The sequence below is a fragment of the Rhipicephalus sanguineus genome, chromosome 3 (assembly GCF_013339695.2).
Source record: "Rhipicephalus sanguineus isolate Rsan-2018 chromosome 3, BIME_Rsan_1.4, whole genome shotgun sequence".
NCBI lineage: Eukaryota > Metazoa > Arthropoda > Arachnida > Ixodida > Ixodidae > Rhipicephalus > Rhipicephalus sanguineus.
Genome location: NC_051178.1, coordinates 170,846,687 through 170,871,108, shown reverse-complemented (window position 1 = coordinate 170,871,108; position 24,422 = coordinate 170,846,687). Strand labels below are relative to the sequence as shown.

General features: G+C 46.2%; 1 protein-coding gene across 1 annotated transcript in view; it reads right to left on the bottom strand.

Moving 5' to 3' along the window:
* The window catches only part of LOC119387660 (receptor-type tyrosine-protein phosphatase N2), a 580,933-nt gene that overhangs the window by 367,643 nt on the left and 188,868 nt on the right, over positions 1-24,422 (bottom strand). The window contains exons 5-8 of the mRNA XM_037655122.2: positions 23,950-24,172; positions 20,235-20,396; positions 4,458-4,851; positions 259-443 (exon numbers count right to left, since the gene is read on the bottom strand). Of these exons, the coding sequence (XP_037511050.1) occupies positions 259-443; positions 4,458-4,851; positions 20,235-20,396; positions 23,950-24,172 (964 nt within the window). The remainder of the gene's footprint in view (positions 1-258; positions 444-4,457; positions 4,852-20,234; positions 20,397-23,949; positions 24,173-24,422) is intronic.

Genomic DNA, 24,422 nt, shown 5'->3' with positions numbered 1-24,422 from the left:
AAATAACACACAACTATAAATGCAACTGTCTTATTTTGCAGAAAAGAGTAAACGCTAAACTTTTTAGTACCATAACCACGACACGATCGTAAGGACCACCACAGTGTACAAGATCGGATTAATTTCGACCACCTGATGGTCCTTGGCTTGCAATTTAAACATATTCATCGGTGTTCTTGCGTTTCGCCTCCGTCGAAACACGGACGGCATGGTAGAAAATTGAACCAACGCCCTCGTACGTGGCCGTGCAGCACTCACGTTTTCCAGTGAGGTCTCCGATGAATCTGGCTCGTGGTAGAAGTAGGTAGGACCCGGCTTCTTGGTGTCGTAGCGCATGGGACGCCGGAACGCCGGGTCTTGGCGCACACCGATGTCGAGGAGCTCGTCACCTTCGTAGGCCCCCGTAGGATAGAGCGTCTCTTTAGGAAACTCCATCCAGCCGTCTACAAGAGCATATTGAGAAGAACTCAGGTTAGGCAAAAGAAATGAAAGTGGAGAAACCTTTAACGCGCACCTCATTTGATAAAATATATAAGCACACACGCACTTCCCGCTGCTTATATTACAGCAAGCATGATAACTGTTAAGCAGCAGAAAGCCGCAGAAAAAATTTACAAGTGCTTACACGACGAGTTAAAGAGTGACGATAAAAAATGATAAACGCCAGCTCAACAAGGAAATTCCAGACCAAGTAAGAACAATGAGAAGTTGCGGAGCATACAACATACTTATAGTCGGATGCGACTTTAGAAGTCCGCGGCATTTCCTCCTCAAGGCGGATGCGCACAAGCCTGCACCAATGCGTGCGTACTCCGGACTAACGTCATGAGCCGGACGGCCGGTGACGCCACCTTCGGAAAACACTGCCGAGTGCATGAGCGGGGCTGTTGTTTCAGTCTTGGAGGCGATCGGTGCCGCGCTGCGGTCGTCTTGGCGGGGCCTTTCCATACTTCTTAAGTCGTATCCGACTATAGCGTACGCGACAATCTCTTATCGGAAATAAAAAAAAAGTTTCGTTCATCCTGGGCTAGGGGTATCAGAGGGCTAGGAGCTCGAATCTGACTCTGTTGAACCCGAGATAGAATCAAATGGCAGAACCACGCGTTCTTCTTTTTAAGAACTCGCGAAGCACTTCTAGATTCCTGCGACTGTCAAGCGACGTGCATGCCTAAGAACAATTCATAACGTTTGCCGCCTTGAAAAAAAAAGAACGGTCCGTAGAAAAATTTATAAAGCCTTAGTTTTTACGCAAACGTGGCGTTTTCGCATTACCGGATTACCGTATCAGTAAACGTGAGTAACCGGATCGGTAGTACCACCTGGCGGTACAAAGACCCACTATAGGCAAGGCAAGCACAGAACTACAGTCTGCCTTTTTCACGCTGCCATGGCGCATGCGCCCTTTCCCTAGAGGAAACGGCGCGAATTGTTTTGGCATGGTCTCCGCACGCCTCTGGATCTCAGAGGCTTTTGTTCTGGCTATCCCGGTTGTCCCGGATCACTGTGCAAAGCTCCGCCCCCTACCAAACCCTACCCAAACGGCAGAGGGAAGCACAGGAAAATGAAAAGGGCGGATTGCAGGAACCAAGTGTATTTTGCTCACTACTCGCGTATATATACGACATCAGCGTAACCGTCAATACGTAGGTTTCTTGAGCTGTTCGTGTTTTTTTTTTCTCATTTACACCCGGTGAACACGCCAAAAACCTGTCTCTAATTGTTTCTAAATGAAGAGAGACAAGGTGTTCATACCGTCGTCCGGTAGCCTCGTATTCTGCAAGGAACGCCGTTGCATGCGGCGGAATACCTAACAGCAGAACGTTCTCTATCGATGCACGCCGCAAAGTGGGAATAAGAACGAGTGCTTACGTATGTTCACGCGCTCGTCCGTACACATGAGTGACGAGCTCACACACTCGTTGCACCTCATCCATACGCCCCGTCGCGTCTAGAGCACATGATTACGACAGTTATCCCCGTTTCTCAATCGTGCTCGATCTGCTCAGAATTCGCCGTGCCAGGGGAAGCCGCGGTGCTATCATCCACCTACTTTCGCTCGTAGGCTACATCGCGTTGATCTTTTTTTTTTCACGTTGGCGAGGAAGAATAAACGACGCAAGCACTGAAGCACGTCGTTTTGTTGATGATAAACGATGTCCGATAGCCGTCATTTCTTTTCTTTCTTTTTGCCTTAGTCACTAGCGCATTATGCTTCTTCGGTTTCATATTAATGACTCGCACATAGCGCGGGAGTATTTGGGGTTGCAGCAGTGTTTCCATACGTGTGTATGAGCGGCAAGCACTCCTTGTCTCCTTGGCAGGTCAAAAGGCTGTCATGGAAGAAGTCCCGCTGACGCCGTAGTGAAACTTTGAATCATATGACTGACAAAAATTCAATAAACCTTACTAAACGATACACTAAAGTGAAATGATTAACCAATTAAGACAGAAAAAGATACTCTTCGAAAGCTCTATTGCTAGTTATCTAACCAACCTAGGTTCAATAATAAGATATAAAATGAAGTTCGAAATCTAAGTATTTTTTTTTTATTTTGCCCGAAATTTCAGCACCTGAACGTTAGTGTGGTGTCACTGATTTTGATGTATTTATTCCGTATTTTGGACAACCTGGTTCCACAAAATTTCCCGAGACTTGCTATACTACCTATGTGGCCCCCTTCGAGTACAATGCGCTTCATTTTTAGCGATAAAGCACTAATGTAGGACCCAATAGGCGCCGCCAAAATCTATGACATCACGGATGTTTGGTGCGGGAACTGTCAGAGGTGGCGTCGCCAGCTGCATTTTATTTCTGCGCGCTTTCTTGTGGCAACAGCGGTACCTTTCGTGTTATGAAAGGTTAATTAACTAATAGCGGGGGGGGGGGGTATTTTTCTGTTTGGTCTTCCTTCAAGTTATTAATTAACATTCGAACTTCCCACATCTTGCGAGTGAGCCCAACAGACATGCGTTCCTACATACGTATTTATTCATTGCGATAGCAATTATACGGACAGTCTCGACGGGTTTTTGCCGTTGCCGTCGCCGTCATGTCCCTCCCGTATGAAGTCCAAGTTGATAAGATCCCCCTGCACATCGTATTTTCTACCACGGGTAAAGGCGCGAGCGGGGGTGACGAACGCGGCCGAAGCAGAGATCAAACCAGCCGGCCCATTTCCGTCGCTCGGAGGGTGCATGCGACAACATCACCCCGCTCGGGAGGTATGCCGTCGAAGAAGACAGGAAACGCCCTGTCCGTCTTTTACGACAATGAAAAGACGCGGGCCGGGGGGGGGGGTGTCACGCGAGCTGCAACTTTGAACTTTGAATCTAAGAGCGCGGTCGCGATCGCTGGCGCGCGCGCTATCTCGAAAGCCATAACAGCGGGCGGCTCGTATACCCTTCTATGTGCTGCGCTCTCAACACAAAGTGACTATGCGGAGAGCATCCCTCCCTGGAGCGGCCGTATTCTCCTACACCATGCGTTTTATAGTTACGCGAGATCGGATACCAAACAGTTAGCTGCCAGCCTCACTTCGTATAACACCACAATTTGTTGCTATCGTATTCATTGCTTTGCCTTTGCGGTGAAGCCGCGACTTTATATTTATTTATTTATTGTAACCTCTTATAAACCCCTCTGCCTGCTCTTATATCTTCGTCGTTAAAATGTAGCAGTCTAGAGGAGCAATCGGTCAATTTTACTTTTTTTATCTTCTGTTCGGTCGCATACTATCTCGTTTTAGCGTCTTTTCCACCAACATAGACATTTTAAAAATAATGATAATAATAATCCGGGTTTTACATTTGAAAACAACGAAATGATTATGAGCGACACAGTAGTGGACGACTTCGGAAATTTCGACCACCTGGGGTTCTTTAACGCGCACCTAGCACTTCGCATCTGTCGAAATGCAGACGCTGCGGCTGGTATTCGATCCCGCGACCTTCGGCTCAGCAGCCGAGCACCATAACCACTGAGCCACCACGGCGGTATACCCTAATGAATATTATTAGGAACTTGCCGAACACGCCTTTCCAGGCGCCAAGTTTCTTAATCTCTTCTAGATTATTATTGACGCAACTACGTATATGGAAGAATCCTTCGGCGTGGAAAACCAAGTACGTCACCTTTCAAAATCGTGACGCAAGTCATCCTGCTGTAAATTATGTAACTTCGACACACCGACTGTCCGTCCATCATAGTTCGCCATCAGGGGCGTAGCCACATTTTTTTTTTTTTTTTTTTGGGGGGGGGGGGGGGAGGGGGTCAACCACTATTTTTGTACGTTCGTGCATACGTTTGTATGTGCGCGCGTTTACATACACGTGCAAAACAAAAAATTTAAAGGCGTGGGGGAGGTTGCACAACCCCAAATCCCTCCCTGTCCCCCCCCCCCTGCCCCCCCTTTGACAACGCCAATGTTCGCCATCGAAGGATAGGGACATGTACGCACCGAGCCTCAGGGAGTCTTCGCGGCTGTCGGTCCATCCGTGGGGCTTCGACTCCCACGGAGACGGCGGCCGATCCATGGCAGCCGACGAAGACGACGCGTCGGTGGCGGAAGCGGCAACACCGGCCGAGCTGCCGTCGCCATTTGGTGAAGAAGCGGACGAGGAGTCATCCAACGAAGCTGGCTCGTTCAGCACTCTACCCATGTCACGGCCGCCTTCCACGTCGGGTAGCACCGCGGCGGTCGCTGCAGCGGGCGCCTGAGCCGGTTCAGCCACGGATTCATCTCCGGCGCGAGCTTCGTCTCCTTGACTTAACGGTACCCACTGGATGCCTTCTTCGGTGAAGACTGGCCGCTGGTTGAGGTCGGACGATAGCTCCGTCTCGACGACGGGGACCTGTGTGAAGTACGGTATTTTCGCGCTAAAGAAGAGATAGATAGATAGATAGATAGATAGATAGATAGATAGATAGATAGATAGATAGATAGATAGATAGATAGATAGATAGATAGATAGATAGATAGATAGATAGATAGATAGATAGATAGATAGATAGATAGATAGATAGATAGATAGATAGCGATAACGATCCTTTATTAGAGCCTGCATTCAAGTGCTTCCGCGCTGTAATTGACAGCACCAAAACATTTTTACCAGAAGTTGTTTGCTACTCAACATCTTTGTGGCCCCTAAATTGACGAAGTGGTTAGAGCACAACGATTGTAATTGTAGACCCCGGACAGGAAGGGATATATAAAGTCAAATATAAAACTGTTTAAGTTTGACTCGCATGACGAGTAATCATTATTATCGTCGCGGGCGTACACAAAACCGCGTAATGTGTTGTCATGTGTGCCTACGTGCAATCGTTTCTTTTAATGTAGTGATTGTAGAACGAGGAAATTGACAATTGAGTGATGACAGCGGAAACCTGACTCAAGGACCAAACGTTTCCGTCACAATGAGCTCTAATGAAAGAAAAAGGCATTTTCCCAATATTTAAAAAATACTGAGAATAAACCGTAATGGCGTTCGTTCTCTTACACTAAAGAATGTACTCACAACAGTCAACCTTCTGAATGTCGGTGCATGATGTCAAGCAGCTGAAGCAGTGTATTCACCTGATAGATAGATAGATAGATAGATAGATAGATAGATAGATAGATAGATAGATAGATAGATAGATAGATAGATAGATAGATAGATAGATAGATAGATAGATAGATAGATAGATAGAGAGATAGATAGATAGATAGATAGATAGATAGATAGATAGATAGATAGATAGATAGATAGATAGATAGATAGATAGATAGATAGATAGATAGATAGATAGATAGATAGATAGATAGATAGATAGATAGATAGATAGATAGATAGATAGATAGATAGATAGATAGATAGATAGATAGATAGATAGATAGATAGATAGATAGATAGATAGGGATTTGCGGCCAAGCAACTGATGCTGACAAAGTGTGCTCGCTTCTTTTAGGCACCGGAATCCTTGAGGAAAGATCGGCTTTCCGCCGATATTGACGCTTCCAGACGATTACGAAGTGACCAGTCCACACGTGCTCCCGGCCCGTGGCAAGGTCCCGATCGCCTCCCTGCGCAGACGATCAGCGCCGCTCATCGCCATCACCCCAGCGGTGCTTCTATCGCCTACTGGAGCGCCCTCAAGCCTCTCGCCTATAAGAAGCCGCGCTAACTACCAGCCAGTGGGATTTGCGGCCAAGCAACTGATGCTGACAAAGTGTGCTCGCTTCTTTTAGGCACCGGAATCCTTGAGGAAAGATCGGCTTTCCGCTGATATTGACGCTTCCAGACGATTACGAAGTGACCAGTCCACACGTGCTCCCGGCCCGTGGCAAGGTCCCGATCGCCTCCCTGCGCAGACGATCAGCGCCGCTCATCGCCATCACCCCAGCGGTGCTTCTATCGCCTACTGGAGCGCCCTCAAGCCTCTCGCCTATAAGAAGCCGCGCTAACTACCAGCCAGTGGGATTTGCGGCCAAGCAACTGATGCTGACAAAGTGTGCTCGCTTCTTTTAGGTGAGTCTGAGTCATGTAACCGATTTAGCCTTGTGCTTTTTGGTCGCAAATCCCACCAAGTGATCACTCTGTAACTAGACATGGGTATTGATTTATGTACGTACCGTGTTCGAATCGGTTGTTTCACAGGGTTAAGACGACATGTTCGAACACATTCGCCCGTTTGGCTCCGGCCGGCAACAATCTGCCGTTCTTTAGGTGTGGTTGGTCGGCTAGTTGTTGTCCTGTTCTGCCTGTCGCAACTCATTGTTCGCGCTGGAGATGTTGAGACCAATCCAGGACCGGATAAGGTAGATCAACTACTAACCTTCGTCAAAGAGTTGGCGTCTTCAAACGAGAAATTTCAAAGAGATGTAACAAGTAAGCTAAAGGATATGCAAGCAGGCATCACAGATGTAAAAAGACGAATGTCGAGTCTTGACAGGCTACCGAAAGAAATAGACAGCCTTCGGGAAGGTGTTGCTGTTCTAACATCAGCACTAGATGAAGTGAAAGCTGACCTCAAGAGCTCCGACGTGCCGGCTCTCGGTCCAGTTCTTGAAGAAGTGAAAACTCATCTCCAAAGTACCGGCTCAAGACAATTTGAGCAAGCCAGTATGGTAGTCGACGATCTAAGCAATCGGCTGAGACGAAATAATCTGATATTCAAAGGTATGCCGGAACAAGGAGGTGAAAAATGGGACGACACAGAGAAACTTATAAGCGAGTTCGTTTTGTGTAACCTTGGCGTTAATATTGGCGAACTTGAACGTGCACACAGAATAGGTCAGCAAACACCCGGTAAGAATCGCCCAATCATTGTAAAATTCTTGAATTTTAAGGACAAAATCAACATCTTGCGAAATGCATCAAAACTTAAAAATCTTGCGTCTCCACCTGTTTGGATAGAAGAAGACTTCTCACCACGAATTCAACTAATAAGGAAAAGGCTTCGGGACTTCGCACGTGCTGAGCGTAAACCTAACGAAAAATACAGATTACGGTTCGATAAACTGTTGTTGGGGAACAAAGTGTACACCTATAACAACTCGAACGATAAGATTGTCCCACTTTCAAGGCGGGACGCACCTGCCTCAACTACGTGACCCAAACAGCATTGCAAAAATAGAACCTTATCTTTGATTGTGTCGAACTTCCGAAGCCTTTTCCACAAACAGGACCACTTGTGTTCGTTTATCGAGGGCTGCTCTGCCGACATCGTGCTTGGAACAGAGACATGGCTGTCCCCCGATGTGGCTAACTTTGAACTATCGCTGTCGAATAATTTTTTAGTCTTTAGGAAAGATAGAACGGTCTCTCGAGGCGGCGGTGTGTTAGTCGCTGTAAAAAACAGCTTCCACGCTCACATAATTGAAACAGAAGCTAACATTGAAATTTTGTGGGTCGCGCTACAGTTATCATCATTTGTAACCTGTGCTGTCGGAGTGTGTTACCGTCCGCCAAACTCTCCAGCCGACTTCAATGAAAAACTGAATGATTCGCTCAGCCACATACAATGTAGTTATCCACGGTCCCCTATATTTTTGGCGGGTGATTTTAATCATCCAGGCATAAATTGGCGGACGTGTACACCCGAAGGTAGTGCAAGAAGGACTGACGGTCAGGAATTTCTCGATGTGCTAGCCATGTTCAATTTGACACAAATGGTTTCTCTGCCGACACGTGGTGATGCTATCTTAGATCTTGTATTTACTACCGAGCCTGATCATGTACTTGTTAATGTTTTAGACAATATTAGTGATCACAATGTGCTTCATTGCGAATATACATTGGAAAACAAAAAGCCAGAAAAGCCAAAGAAAGTAATCTACAACTACGCGCGGGCAAATGTTGATATGATTATGAATCAGCTGTCATCCTTTTCATTGGAATTTCTGCGCACCTTGTCGCTGCGCACAACTAGTGAAAACTGGCATCTCGTACAGAAGCAGCTGACTGAACTAAAAGACAAGTTTATCCCTAAAATTGAAGTAACATCGTCAACCCAGAGCGCATGGTTCAACTTGCATGTCAAACGTTCCATAAATAAAAAAAAACGACGTTACTCGAAAGCAAAACAGTCAGGGTCTGATAGTGATTGGGAACGTTACCGTGAACAATCTAAGCAATGTAAGGTTGAAATAGAAGCAGCCAAAGATAAGTTCTTTAACAATGATATAACAACGCTTTTAAGAGAAAATACTAAAAAATTCTGGAAGGTAATTAACCCCAAACCTTCTTCGTCATCCCAAGTGTCCATTTCCAAAGACGGTGTACTTCTTTCCCCATCACGCGTTGCAACGGAACTAAATGATTTTTTTGGTTCCGTATTCACAGATGAAAATCCCATTCCGTCGGACCTTAGCTTCATGACTCTCGAGTCGGTCATGGACGATTTAAATATTTCGTACCAAGGTATTGAACGCGCTATTGAAAGGCTCCCAAATAATTCGGCACCCGGCCCGGACGGCATCTGCACCAAAATGCTAAAAATAACAAAGCCTGTTATTTCTCACATTCTAGCAGCTGTTTTTCAGCAATCAATTGATAACGGAAGCGTACCAGATGCCTGGAAAATTGCCCACATAACTCCTATTTTTAAATCAGGTGACCCCTCTATGCTTTGTAACTATAGACCAATTTCCCTAACAAGCATACCGTGTAAACTTTTAGAGCACATTATATCATCTGCAATTATGACATATCTAACCTCTAACAACTTCTTCTTACCAAGTCAGCATGGTTTCCAGCGTGGCCGCTCATGCGAAACTCAACTGTTTGAACTAATAACCGATATTCACGAAGCCATACACAATAAAGCAGTCATTGATGCTCTATTTATAGACTTTGCCAAAGCCTTTGACAAGGTCCCCCATAACCGCCTAAATATGAAACTCAGCGCCCTGAACATCAACCCTAAGATCTCTAATTGGATTGCTAATTTCTTGTCTGATCGCTACCAGTCTGTTTTTGTTAATAGTACTTTCTCTCCGTTAATAAAGGTAAAATCAGGTGTTCCGCAAGGTACCGTGCTCGGGCCAATCTTATTCCTAATTTACGTCAACGATATAGGTAACCACCTGTCATCCCCAATCAGACTTTTTGCAGATGATTGTGTCATTTACAGACAAATTACTAACCATACCGATGTCAGTGCACTGCAGTCTGACATTAACCAAATCACCCGCTGGTGCTATCAATGGCAAATGGAAGTTAATGTCTCAAAAACGAAGTGCATTCAATTTACGAGAACTACCAGCCCCGAGCTACATTCCTACATGATTAACAATATGGTAGTTGAAAACGTGTCCAAAATAAAATACTTAGGCGTCCATCTTACAGAAAACCTCTCATGGAATGCTCATGTTGATGTAATAACTAGTAAGGCTTCAAGAGCCCTAGGATTCATTAAACGTAACTTACACTCTGCCAACCAGTCCACCAAACTTCTCGCATACATAACTTTAGTTCGCTCAAAAATGGAATACGCCGCCCTTATTTGGAATCCTAACCAGCAATACCTAATTCATAAACTTGAGGCCATCCAAAACAAGGCAGCCCGCTTTATCACCGGAAAATATTCACGGTTCTATAGCATAACAGCAATTAAACGTCATTGAAATTACCTGCACTAGAAAAGCGTAGGCTTATCGCACTACTGTCTCATTTCCACAGACTTTATTTCAGTGATTCATCGTTCTTACAGTCACAGATTAAACCAGCTCATCGCATTTTTCCACGCCTGGATCATGCATACAAAATACAACCCATGTTTGCGCGTACTAACTTCCTTCGTGACTCACCACTGTTTCTTGCAATTTATCATTGGAATAAACTACCAAGCGATGTTGTAAGTGTGCGCGATCACGACACATTTGTTAGCAAATTAAAGGAGATGTGGAATATCGAAGAGTAAAATTTTATACTATCTTTTGTTTAGTTTAGTTCCAATATTACCTGTATTATTGCATACCTTGTTTCATGCCTTACTGAGTGCTACATTGTATTACCATGTTTTGTTCGTGTCTAGACTTCTTGTGATTTTTGGATTTTCCTTTTTTTTCATGTTCTGCGTAAATATTTCCTTTGTAAACATAGCCCTACAGCATTGTAACTACCCCCCCCCCTATGTAATGCCCCCATGGGCCCTTAGGGTATATGAATAAAAAAAAAAAAAAAAAAATCAGTACTTCATCACCTTATTTTATGAACATTCTTTATTTTTCTTAGCAGATCAATCGGACAAGCTTCTCGTGCAAAGCAGACAACCAAAGGGTTTTTTCAAGATGATCGTAAATATTAACCTACGTTGCCAAACTCGTGTCTATCTATACATATATCTAGCATCATTAATTATTTGCAGCGACCGAAGCATAATATGACATTAGGGCATTAGGCAAGTGCTCGCTGAATTCTAGCAGAGCAGACAATGTGTTTGCACGTACAGACTACTTACACTCTATAAATACATGCGATAAGCATTAAAACTTCAACTAATACGTAACCACCAAGCCACATATTATATATCTACTACCACTTGAACGATAGTACATTACCATAAATACTATTGCGCGACTGTAATGTTGTGACGATTATTTATTCAGTATGAATAAAAAAAGAACACCATTATGTGAGCCTCGCTGTTGAAAAAAAAAAGTAACGAAATGTGATTATAACTCGTCATTTTTTTGTCGCTATGGCAATGAAGAACAAACTGCCGTTTCGACAGACGACCGCTGCCGTACCTCACTTGATAGAGCGTCAGGCACGTTATCCGGAGGTCGCATGCTCGGTCGCTGCCGGCGGCAAGTTGTCTTTTCGTCCACTTTACATTCGTTACATTTATACAATAATTACTACAATACAGTCAAAAGAGTACGATTGACGTTCTCTACACCTTCCTTGGTTTCGTTATCTTTTTTTGTTTTCATTGGGTTGTATCAACCAAAGAAACGAGTCCTTAAAATTATCTTCTTTCGTTCGACAGGAACAGTGATTAATAATTTATTTTCGTTCTAGAAAAAAATTGTACGCGGTCTTTAAAGAAGTAGAATCGCAATTAGAGACAGAATATAGGCAGCGGCCACACGGTAAAGGTATGTTCAATCTTGATCGAAAAACTTGGAGGACGCTTGAGCTTCGCCTTCAAGAGTAGAACGCGATAGCTTAATCGGGACCCGTTCGCATGACCTTCTTCATTCGCTAGCCTGGCTTCGCATCTTGATGGACACCTCAACTGTGTCGCATGGAAAGTAACGTCCGTGCGCGTAAGACTAGCCGTTTCAAACTATCCTAGAGTGCCTACTGCAAGTATAGTAGTAGGGAAGTGTCCACTACGCCATAATTCTTCATTTTTGCGAATCGGCGAAGTACCCACTACGAGTCCGTAAGGTGACACGCCCACCCACGCGCTTTGTTGATGCTGTTGCCGCTGATGATGATTAATTACGCGTGAGCGCTCTGTGATGGGTGGGCCATTAAGCCACCCACTCGTTGCGCAATTCACGTGTTTACATGCCAGGTGCGATTATACTGTTCTGCCACGCAATATTATATGCTCTAACGAGACTCCTTTCTCTACATGACATTCGTATAGGGTCCTTTTTTTTTAGAACTCGTTTGAGGCAGTGGCGTGGCTTTGTGGTAGAAGACCTGCTTGCCATGCAGAAGGCCTAGGTTCGACTCCCACCCGAAGCGAACGTGTTCGTTATTTATTTCCCCGTATCTCGACTTTTCGCTCGCGGACAATGACGATTTTTCTCTCACAGCCGACACCAGAATTTCTGCGAAACGAGCTCTTTAATGCTATCGCCTTTCCTTCTCTAGTGCATATTGGTAACAGATCACAATACCAGATTAAGTGGCAACTGCCTGTAAAGTCGCCTTCACCGTTAAATGCATCATTCTGCGGAAATGCATGCTTTACAGGCAGTCAACGGCATGCAGAATTGAAGCTTTTGAAGGAAACTGCTTGCATCCTTTAGAAACAAGCATAAGGAGGTTGGATCAACACGCAGACGACCAGCGGTGCTTACACAAACAATACTTGCCAGAGCAACAGTAGCAGTCCTCCGAAAGTGCAAAAAATTATCTTACTGGAGACAAGAATTAGACATTTCCAAACAGTAATGGATACATAATCTGTGAATCAAGACCATGGCCAGTTGAAAAAAGACGTTTAAGGACGCATTAACGCCCTATCGGTATACACTGACGTTTAGAAAATGAATGAACAAATCATTATAAGAGAGCGCAAACTTTCAGGTTGAAGACACACACCGATACCTAATTCCTAGCGGTGTTTTCTGAATCAGCATAGCTTTGTAACATTCCTAAAAACACGACTGACAGTTTATTTTCTATGTTTAACGCCTAATCCACTACGTCGCTTTTATGCGGAGTTCAGTCGTTACTAAAATACGCAACAAAAAAAGCAATTTTCTAAAGAGTTCAGGAATCTAGGCTTTCTCGATCTGAATCCGGGTTTTGGAAACAAACACTCCGTCGCATTTTGCTGCATCTGCGTGCGGGAAACATACATTCGACGGAAATCCTTCAAAACTTGGGTGCCCCATTTTCGAGCAGCCTCACAAAGTCAGCGGTCCGCGTACGACGATGAGGCGTTTTCAAGAGATTGATGTGTGAGAAGCAAAAAAGAAAGAAAAGAAAAGCTGCAAGAGCCCTAGACACGTAACGTGGCACAGAAACCCTAAAAGGTGGGTGAACGCAGTAGCGAGCAACGAAAAGCGTAGCCCTACTTTCTTTTTCTTTCCTTTCTTTGTCGTCGGAACAGCGAGCACGCACCGTTGAGCTGCGCGTCGCAGATCGCGAAAGCGACTGCGTCCGCCAGGCAACATCCACCCAACGCCCCGCAGCACAATCTGCCGAGAACGCGCACAATACAACGAAGACAGCGCGGGAAACGCGCGCACGTTCTCAGCACGACGGATACCGGAGTGAGAAGAAGAGGTGGCAGTAGCACAGGCCGCCGATTCCGTTCATTGTCTTTTTTTCCCGCGACAGGTGACAACAGTGCGCCGAATTCCAAATACAACGGGTCCCGAAACGGGAGCGCGCGAGTTGAGTGAGAGAAAGAGAGAGAGTTCTTCAGTGTTTGCTTGTATGGATGGAGAACGCGTAGCTTGTGGCGTCAGAGTTCGTCGACGAACGACAGAAGCTATAGTGTGCTGACAAGCAAGCCGACAAGCCGGACTGAAAGCCAGAGGCCTGCCAGAACTCCCTCTTTACCCCTCCATCCTTCTATTCCACGGCCCTCCGCTTTCCTTCCCGGTCTAGCTGTTTTTCCACGTCCCTACACGCTCGGCGTTTCACACGCCGCCAGCTTGCAAACGACCCATGCATACAGGCAGGGGCATGTGCGTTCGCAGACTTTCTTTTTTACGAGCCACGGCTTGTGTGATGGCAGCAACACAAGCATAAGGACTCGACACACGCGCCGCTAGCCCAGAGTACCAAGGTTCCTCATTTCTATACTAGAGAGAAGAAACAACGCGCTCCGCTCGCATGTGTACGGTGTACGCTATGGATGCCGCGCGGTGGCTGCAAGCAGAGGTTTCCGTTCCTGCGAGGTTGGTGGCTCGGAGACAAAAGTCGTCCCTCGCCCCCCACTTCCCTCCCGCCGCGCCTCCGCTGCCAAAGCCGCGGTGCTGCGGGTTTCCATGGCGACTCGGCTAATGCGCGTCGTCCAGGTATGCATAAGTGGCCCTGTCGGCTCGCTGTCGTCCGTCTCTCTCGCTGAGCGCGCGAAGACAAACGCACGCACGCGTCCACAACAAGCGGGATGCCCATTGTTCGCGCTCGGCAGCCCGCGCATGGCGGATGCGGTTTGGAAGGAAAACGGCCAAGCCGATTGGTGGATGGGCGCCTTCGCATGCTTCCCGTACCGTTCGCCCGGGCTTTAGAAATACCCGAACCGTCTACGGAGCTCCCAGAGGCTCGTTCTTGGTCGGAATCTGCATTCCATCGTGCTCCGTCCGTTCTCTACGCTTCCTTTTTTTGTTTTTGTTTTTACACACTCCTATCGCTCCGTCGCCGCGAACAGCTTGTTCGGTGGCTGTCTTAACGAAGCAGTCACGCTAGGACGAGCTGATGCTCCGGATGCGTGTGTAAGAAATGAGGCCATGCCGAGACAGGATGAACGACGAGTGCGTGAAAGGTAAATGTGGCGCAATGTGACACATGCCATCCACATCTCGTAGGAGTTAAGCCTCTTCATCTACATTTAAATTCAAGCGCCCAACGCAGCGGACTGCACTTTACAGTCACCGCTGTTCTCTTGAACTACCATGTGTTACAATGAGTGACACTGTATTTCCCGCTTATCGCGCATCCAAACATGATGAAGCACACAGTCTCTCCCTTCAGTCCTTTTTGAACGTGTCGCAACTAGGTTCCCGACCATAGCAGATTTCCTTTTAATTTTTAATACGAAAGTGTTTTATGCCGGGGTCAACCAAGACTTCAGTGACGTATTTCCGTCACGGAAATGACGTCCAAAAATTTACGCGATCAGATGGCAAAGAAAAAAAGGTTCCGCCAAAGGGCATCGAACCCATGAACACTCGGACCGCAACAACAGATGCCGGGCACGCTATCCACTGCGCCACCTTCACAGACTCTAGAGGCTTTACAAACGCGCCTTTTATATCTACCACTCTCCCGGTCGGCGGGGCGGTGTTGCCCTCCGGGAGCGGTAAGGTAAAGTAATTCGTCATTGCTGTGGCCTCCGCGATGAGCACCTGCAACGCGTTACACTTCCGTTCCATTCGGCGCGTTTTCAATAGAAGTTCAATTTTGTCAATGCCTTAACACACCGCGAGGTGGCGACCTTAGCCCAAGCGTCGTAAAAGCGTTGGCCTCGCTCATAGCATCACGCTAATCCAAACAAAAAATATCTCTGCGACGCGCGCCTGCCTCACCTGACTGTAATACCGGTTCTGCGCTCACGCGCTCGCCCCGAGAAAAATCGCGGCAGGGCTACCGGGGCGGCACGACGAGCTTTGCGTTTCCCTCTAGTCCGGCCGTGGCGTTCAATCACATTTTAACATGCCGCGGGATGGCGACCAAGTTCTGCGTCCAATATGCGACGCTATTCTGGCTATCACACCTCGTCCTCCGATTACGCTTTCACCGTTAACTGCTACAGCTACCACAAGGGTTTGTTTAATCATTTAACATGGACGTTAGTCGTCGGAATGGAGATGTACCACCAATCACCAAAGTGGCTGCATACACGTTAAACGGTGCCATTAACTGCCAGATATCAATATACATTGTGAAAACTCTCTGATATCAATGTACAGTAAATCTTCAGTTACTTCTGTAAGGGCACGCTTTACTTTCGTGTTATTCCGATTCCTATGACGGAGGGATCAACCATTTATTTTGGCTAACTTGTGAACCATGTGCGGGATGGTAATTACTACCCGATGAATGTGCGACGCACGTGCATGTTTTGTTAAAAAACCGCTCCCTGTATTCAAAAGAGAAACAATATTTCCATCGCTAGCACGAGTAATTCTGGATGAATGGACAAATATAGTTCTTGGCGCCACAATTTCGCTCGATGTGATGAAGGTACCACACGCAGATATAGAATATTCCCTTAAACGGGAGGAAAACGAGAAAGAGAGTGTAGGGGATGGGGGGATCTTAAAGGCAGCGACTGATTTTCTCCAGCAACGCTGAGAATTGATAGCGATGCCGCTAGCCCTTGTGAAAGCTGTCTTGTTCTGCTTTCGCAGGAGTTACTGTACTATGCTTAACCACCTTTATTTTTGAGCATTCCAACCATTTTGAAAATATCAAGCTGTCAAATGAGATGTGTGGCTTTATATACCTTCCCTGTATTTGTACGCGTTGTGTGCGCCTGCGCCCAAGGTTGCCTGCGCCTGTGTCATGGATGGCTTGTCCCGGCGTCGTTACTCTCTCGATACACGAGCCAAGACAAGTAATCGAAAACGTAACTGTGCGTATGCACGGCCGCACCGAATAGCAGCGCGCGTCATTTCTGAGACGAAGTGTAGGCAGCAAAACTATGTCGCTCCAAAATCTTAGCGACCTGGTAAACTGCGTGCACGGTTGCATGAGCACGCTGAAAAGTTGCTCAAGACGCGCTGACGAGCATGGGATCATTACGTCACGCGAAGGCAGCGCCACTTTAATGCATACTACTAGCGCAGGCCTATATGTAGATTATTATGGAGTAATACCTTTTAATATAAAGAAACGAACAATATTTCAATACTAACAAAAAAATCGTCGACCGCGTACAGCAATCAACGGTCACGTGGCCGTCTTCATCGGATCGTCCATGTTTTTGCCACCAGAGGCGCCACAGGTCATTTTTGCGACTTTCAATTAAGAAATAAAAATATAAATCCATCTCTCACGAAAAAAACAGGCTTGGTTTGAGTCAGTGCAACGGACAATCTTTACATCAGTGGAGTCAACTATTTCATATTCTGGGCAGTTGTCGGTCCCTTTAAGGCAGCGCTTTTTCTCCTTTACTGTATAACCTCCTTGAAGTCACCTTTCAGCCAACCGCGAAAGCCACCGAAATAGTCAAGTGGGCAATTCTTCAAATAAGTAAGACTTGGACAGCCAGCACCTCTAATGATTTAAAACACTGAAACTAAGCGATCAACCTTACCCGTAACCAAATCTACGACGTTTAAAAACCGCCAGTGCTGGTAGGTCAAGGTATATACTCAAGTCCATCGCTGTCCACGGACAACATCTAACTGCCAACCGCCGAAGCCGAGCAATCGCGTCGCTTCTGTTTTTTCAATATCCCCGAATTCCAATCGAAATATTTCGTCACGTATAGCCGCGCGTGAAGGCTCCAACGTCAAGCATCTGAAGTTCTTGGCCTCGGTGCAAACAAATCAGTCCAAGGCTGAGTGCTCGCACGTTGACGGCCTCCACATTCCAACCTTTACGCCGTCAGGTTTAACGAGCAGCTGGAAAGGCGTCTCGAATATCCCTCTGCGAAGGTCGCTGGGAGCCGCACCTCACACCTCGTTTTCAGGTGAGGCAATGCCTCACACGTGCCAAACACCAACGCCCAAGCGGTCCTCTTATCAACGAGTTTCCCCATCAAGTTCCGACGACGATGCTAAGCCTATAGTCGTTCCTGAACTTGGGAACCGCGGCGGTAAAAGAAGGCACGACCACACCGTGCCCCCTTTTTCACCAAGCGGCCACGAAACCACCCGAACAAGCCATCCCGACAAAACGGCGCTACGGGAATCCTACAAGCGCCCGGTCTGGGGGGGTGCTCCCAATTTCTCATCCCGTTCGGGAAGCGAAAGTGGGGAGGACAGGAAAGTACAGTGCGACCGCGAATGAATAGGATATAACCGACTGTCGTCGTACATAGCTGCCGCTTCGAAGGCGAGCGCCGGGCCAGCGCCTTCCTTCCCTCCTTCCTTCCTTTCTTCCTTCCTCGCCTGCACCGCGTGCGTACGTCGTCCCATTTTGCGGACATCTCCTTTAATGAGCACGGAATTGAACACCCGTCGTGAAACTGTGCCCTCCGCGATTTTCCTCCCAACCTCCCTCCCTATTTTCTGTCCTTTTTTTCCCCTATGCACCCGCTCGGTCTCTGGCGTGCTTTCTTTCCAATCCTCGCCGCAACCTAACCTCAAGATCGCGAAGCGCTAGCTTTATATTGTTCATTTCCACTCTCAGCTGCCTTCCTTTGCTCCCACGTATGCTTTCGCCCTCTTCCCTTCGTCGTCGTCCTCCTAACCCCGCGCACGCCTTTCTCCGATTGCCGCCTGACTCGCAGCAGTGGGCTTTAATCACAATCTGTCTCCGTCGTGAAAATTCTCCTTTCGGAAGTTTTACGGACGAGTCAACGTGGCGGGCCAAACGAAATCGAAACGAAAAGAAAAAAAGAAAACAAAGGAAGAAAAACGAGCAATCACGTAGCCGAAAAAGTAGCGGCGAAGAAGGAATAACCGTAAAACGGGAAGGTGTTCCACGTTTCCCGCAGGCAGGCAAGGCCAGCTGACTTCCCCTTATTTTATGATTCTTGATCGCTGGAACACAGTGAAACAAAAAATAGCGCAGGAGAACTTCGACAACTTAAGGGAGAGTGAATAATCAGCGAAGACGAAGAAATAAAAAAAACGAAGGAAAAAAAAGAAGGGAAAGGGACGATCCTTGCCGGCGTACTTCCTGCGGCTCGTTCACGTTAAGCTGGTCACTCGCTCCACGTGAGCGTTACGGCTTATTTCTACCGTTTAAAGAACATGGACGAGACGCCCGCGAGGCAGCGCTTTTGTATTGGGCCCCACGAAGGAAATGACCTTCTGCTGGTGGCGATGTACTCGCAGAATTGCAAAGTTAATAGCCCCGGTCTTTTGCTCCGACGCGAAGTGACATGGGCGTAAAAATCGGCCCTCTTCTTGCAGCTCCCACGTTCCCAGCTGTCGTGGTTCCTGGTACCAATTTTTCGTGGGCTTTGAAGGGCAAAATAAAATTTGCAATATCATCGGGAATCACGGTTGAGTAACATGAGTGGTTGAGGTAACGCACACTAAGTTGCTTTTATGGACTAGTAATGCCGAGAAAACGGGTCACGAGGTTAGCTGGGACATCGCGCGTATTGTGGCCCAGGAGAAGAATTTCACGACGAGGATCGGTCTCGAATCGTTAATCAATTCACACAAGTAACTCAAGCAATCGGTCATCTGGCCCATTAAGCGATGTGTACTCCTGAACTTTGCGTCATGCGTTCAACGCCACTTAAAAAAAAAAAAAAAAAACTTCTGCTTAGGCCTCATCCCGTTGTGAACGAGGGATCGAAATTTAATTTTATTTTATATTTTTACGTTGGTCAGCGACCTGCCATTAACAATGCCTTTACCTGACCAGATGGTATTCCGTCGAACTCTCGACTACATATGCACGAGTGACATAACATTCACAAAGCATCCTTTATTTGTTGGTCTGTATCGTGCCATGCCACTGATCATCGACGCGCATAATGGTTATCTCGTGGACGCTTGAGCCGTTAATCCACCTGGGCCTTACTACCGTGAGTCGGTTGCCGCTTGTTTTTCTTCTTTTTACTTAGATAAGTACGAATGCTCAACACCCCCAAAAAACATGCGCAGCTGTATTTTTCTTTTTTTTTTCCATCAACATGGAAGCGAGAGAGTCTATTCGCGCTTCAACAGATCGGTGGTCACGTGACGTGACCAGAAAAGCCACGCATGACGTCATACGACCACCGCACTATTTAAATGAAACGAAAGGTTCCGCCTAGCGTTACATAAGTGGTGGCGTCAGTGGTTAACCCGTGTCGCCAGGGGTTCAGTGACCTACGCCGTGCCGCTTCGCGATTTTCTCACTATTTTGCCAGCATCACTGCTACTGGCAGAAACCAGTGTCGGCAGCGACGAGCCTCTTTACCAGAGACGTCACACGTGACGTTTCTGCATAGGTCACGTGACCCCGAGCTGTTGAAGTACAAATAGACTCTCCCTGCGTCCTGATTCTACAGCCCTGATTCCTTACTTATGCACCACGAATCCTCGAACACGTTGTAAAAAATATCGACGAAAATTCGTTTGGTGCTCGACAATGCGCACTGGCAACGCAAAGGTCGTGATTCTGGCCTGTTCTTTGCGTCATCAATATTTGACGAGTTCCGATTCCATCTACTATATGCTGTCCGCCGATAGTTCATATCACGGACTCACAGCCACACTTACGTCTGGTGGTATGAAGACGTCGTAGCGGTCCTTATTTTCGTCCAGCAGCGACGCCGTGTCCTGAGCCACTTGTCGCAGGTAGTTGAGCACGCCCGCAACGTCCTCGCTATCCGTCGACGCGTCATCGGTTTCGTTCGAGTCTTCTTTGGCTACCTCTGCGCTCTGCGAGGGTACATAAATAATTAAAGGTATACTGAATTTTGACCCGGTATGTCACAGAGCAAATAATAATAATAATAATAATAATAATAATAATAATAATAATAATAATAATAATAATAATAATAATAATAATAATAATAATAATAATAATAATAATAATATTAATATTAATAATAATAATAATGATAATAATAATAATAATAATAATAATAATAATAATAATAATAATAATAATAATAATAATAATAATAATAATAAGTGGCCGTGGCATCAGTGAACTTCGAAATAAGATTTATATTTCTCCTTTTTACAACCCTATAGAAACGAAAGATTGAGGACAAACGGCACAACACATCAGACCTTCTCGTTGTCTAGTCCTTAACTCGGTGTTTTTCTTTTTGTCTTGCACCATGTAAGGTTTTACCTAAAGCTGGAAAATAATTCCTTCATAGTTCTAAGTCTTATCAAAATTAAGCAAGCTATCTCGGATGGTTCCTCTTCTCTCTTAAATCAAAATTTATTTGAGCAGTACCGTTTGAAGCTCAGACACTAATCACTTGCAGTTTGAGTCGGGTCTAGCGCCTAAAGTTCGGGCTGTCATAGGAATGCTGTTGCACGCACTTATAACCTTAGCCGCCGAGATACAACGCGAGCCTTTTTCTTTTTCTTTTTGCACAGCGGTTGATTGTAACGGGAATACTAAAATATGAAAATGTAGAGGGAAGTTATAACGTTCACCAAACATCGAGTGAAAAGTACGCCGCAAGCGTCGCTGAACTGATACAAAATGAGGTCGTCTTTTCTTGCATCTAACGCTTCTAATCTCGTTAAAGAATACATTCACCAAACGTGCTAGCGATTGCATGCTAACAAAGAACCTCTGAACGCTGAACAGATGTAGCTGCCACTCAGTATGCCAAGCTTCGATGCGCCATGCGTTCAGAAAGGATATGATCTATACGCAGCGTGTTACTAAGGTAACCTAATGACCACACCCATATGCGTGGTCAATAGGTTACCTGCTGTATGCCTATTGGTAACATATTAAAATAACCGAATGACAACACCTATAGGTGTGGTCATATGTTACCTCCACAGGACGCCTTAATCGGAATAATAGGTTACCTCAACAGGTTACCAATAGGTATACAGTAGGTAACGTATTGACCACACCTACACGTAGTGGTTTCATTAACAGCAATCAGGGCGCAGTGCAAAGGTGACCTAAGTATGTCAGCACAAATCGAAATTACCACCTCCTGCATTCAAATAGTCAAAGCGGTGGGACGAGGTGTCGCAAATGGCGCCTCGTGTTTACTACATACAGAATGACTACGAGCCAGAAATTACAGGCCGGCGTGATACAGGCAGGCGTGAATTTACCGCAGGAGTGAACCAGTTACGGCTGAGCGTTTCTTTTTTAAAGAGCGAAGCTGTTTAAGCTGGCCGTAAAAACTTTGGTGTGTACAATGTGAACAGAAAACTATCATCACCAAGAGCCGGCACGCGCTCTCTTCATTCTCTCAATTGTGAAGCTGTTTAATGTCATCCGTCGTGCAAAACACCTCAGGTGGGTACGCGCCACAGGAATTGGGCAAGCCCCACTACCGAGTACAGCAGGTGCGAGCGTTAAACGAAAACTCTGCTCGGCGACGTGGAGCACGTGAAGCACGTGAAAGAGAGAGAGAGAAAGAAAGAAATAGAAAGAAAGAAAGAAAAATAGAGAGAGAAAAAGAAAGATAGAAAGAGATATAGATAAAGAAAGCGATAGAAAGAAAGAGAAAGAGGAAAAATGGCGAAGCTTGCACTAAGGCACTATAGGTCGCGCAAGGCTTGAAGCAGCGAAGCTGGACGATTCTGAAGTCTAAAAAAACATCCAATAACGAGAAACAACCTAACAACAACTAGCTAAAGCCGAGCAACGACCTAGAAGCAACCTAGAAAACAACATAGTTTAGAGCCTAGCAGCTACCTAGGAACAATCTAGCATCACCAAGCGAAAGCCTGGGAACAACCTAGAAGTAACCTCGAAACAACTTAGCATCACCTAGCTAAAATCTACAAACAACCTAGTATCACCTACCTGAAGTCTAGCAACAACCTAGAAGCAACCTAGAAACACCTGGCTAAAGCCTAGCAACAAACTAGAAGAAACCTAGAAACAACATAGTATCACCTAGCTAAAATCTACAAACAACCTAGAAACAACCTAGCATCACCTACATAAAGTCTAGCAACAATCTAGAAGCAACCTAGAAACACCTGGCTAAAGCCTAGCAACAACCTAGAAGCAACCTAGTGTCACTTAGCTAAAGCCTAGCAACAACGTGCAAGCAACAAGATTAGACTTCCGAATCGTCCAGCTTCGCTGTTTAAACCCTTGAGCGACATAGTGCAAGCTTCGCCAAAAAAAAAAAAAAAAACAATTTTTTTTTGTAATCAGTAGCAGCCACTGATCAACTCAAGAAGGGGGTGCGGACAACAGTGGTTCCATCGAGAAACGCGCTCGCGAACACATTTATTCCATCGGATTTACAAACGCATATTCTTTAGCACAGTATCAGGCGAAGAAAGGAGAAAAGGGAAGAGGAAGATGGCGAGCAAAACGACAGAGACTTCAAGAGTAGAGCAGGCAAAGACGAAAGTCGGCAGCTTGCGAGCGACCCAGCGTACGATGGCGTGAATTTCCGTCCACCTTGCCGACACAACGCGCCTTAGAGAGCCCCAATAAGGTGTTACATGCTGCCTGTCTGTCTAGTCGTCCAAGACTTGTTCTGCACTGTTACCGCACGCGTTGCAATTTAAAACTATCGAGCTTATCAGTGCTCGCGTTGCCCTATCTCGAAGCTTATACTCCTTCCTTCATCGTAGTTTTAGTGTAAGGCTGTGCATAATAATCACCATCACCCTGACTATCCCTACTACAGGGCAAAGGCCTTTCCCATGTTCCGTCAACCAATCCGGTCCTGTGCTTGCTGCTGGCGCCTTATAGCCGCAAACGTAATCTCATCTGCCCCCCTAACCTTGCCTCCCCCTTGGGCGCTTGCCTTCTCTTGGAACCCAGTCTCTTACCGTTAAAGACCAGCGGTTATCTTGCCTTCGTGCTACATGCCCTGCCCATGCCCATTCACGGCCGTGGCCCATTTCTTCTTGATTTTGACTAAGGTATCCTTAAACACCCATTTGTTCCTTGACCCACTCTGCTGTCTTCTTGTCCCTTAAGGCTACACCTATCGTTTTATTTTCGATGGCTCGCTGCGTCGTCCTCAATTTAAGTTTAACCCTTTTCGTATGACTCTATGTTTTTGCACCATAGGTGAGTACCGATAAGAGGCAGCTGTTACATACCTTCCTCTTGAGTCTTGAGGGATAGTGGTAAACTACCAATGATGATCTGAAAATGCCTAGAAGAATTCTTATTCTTCTAGCAACCTCAGTTTCACGGTTCGGATCTTCGGTAAAGCTACGCATGCGCTTACGAGTATTCTTACTGAATAGCTCAGCGACCGCAGTCTTTACACTTCGGCGACAAGCAGTTAGAACGAGTTCTCACCTTAGCCTTCCTCTTCATTGCCTGAGCTTTGAGGGCATCCTTGAGGGCACCGAGAGAGGCCGCAGCTGCGGCTGCTGCGTCCGCCTTGTCCTCCGCGCTGGACAGAACTTCACCGGACGTGAGAAAGGCGCCTTGAACGGCCGGACTGTCCAGAGGGGGGAAGTACACCTCATCGGCAAACTGAGGCGTGGCACCTTCTTTCAGGTCGCTGTTCGGTGTGAACCTGTGGCGGTAAGTTGAGAGAGGGGCACCTTCAAACAGTAGCCACGTGTGGAAATGTTTGTTTTGTCCACGTGAGCAAGTTTACTGTGAATCGTCGATATTTCACAAGGGTAGAAAAAATAATAATCTGCGGAGATTTACGTGTCACAACCATGATATGGCCAAGAGGCATGCCGTAGTGGAGGGCTCCGGGAATTTAGACACTTTGGTGTTCTTTAACGTGCACTGGCATGACACAGCACACGGATCTA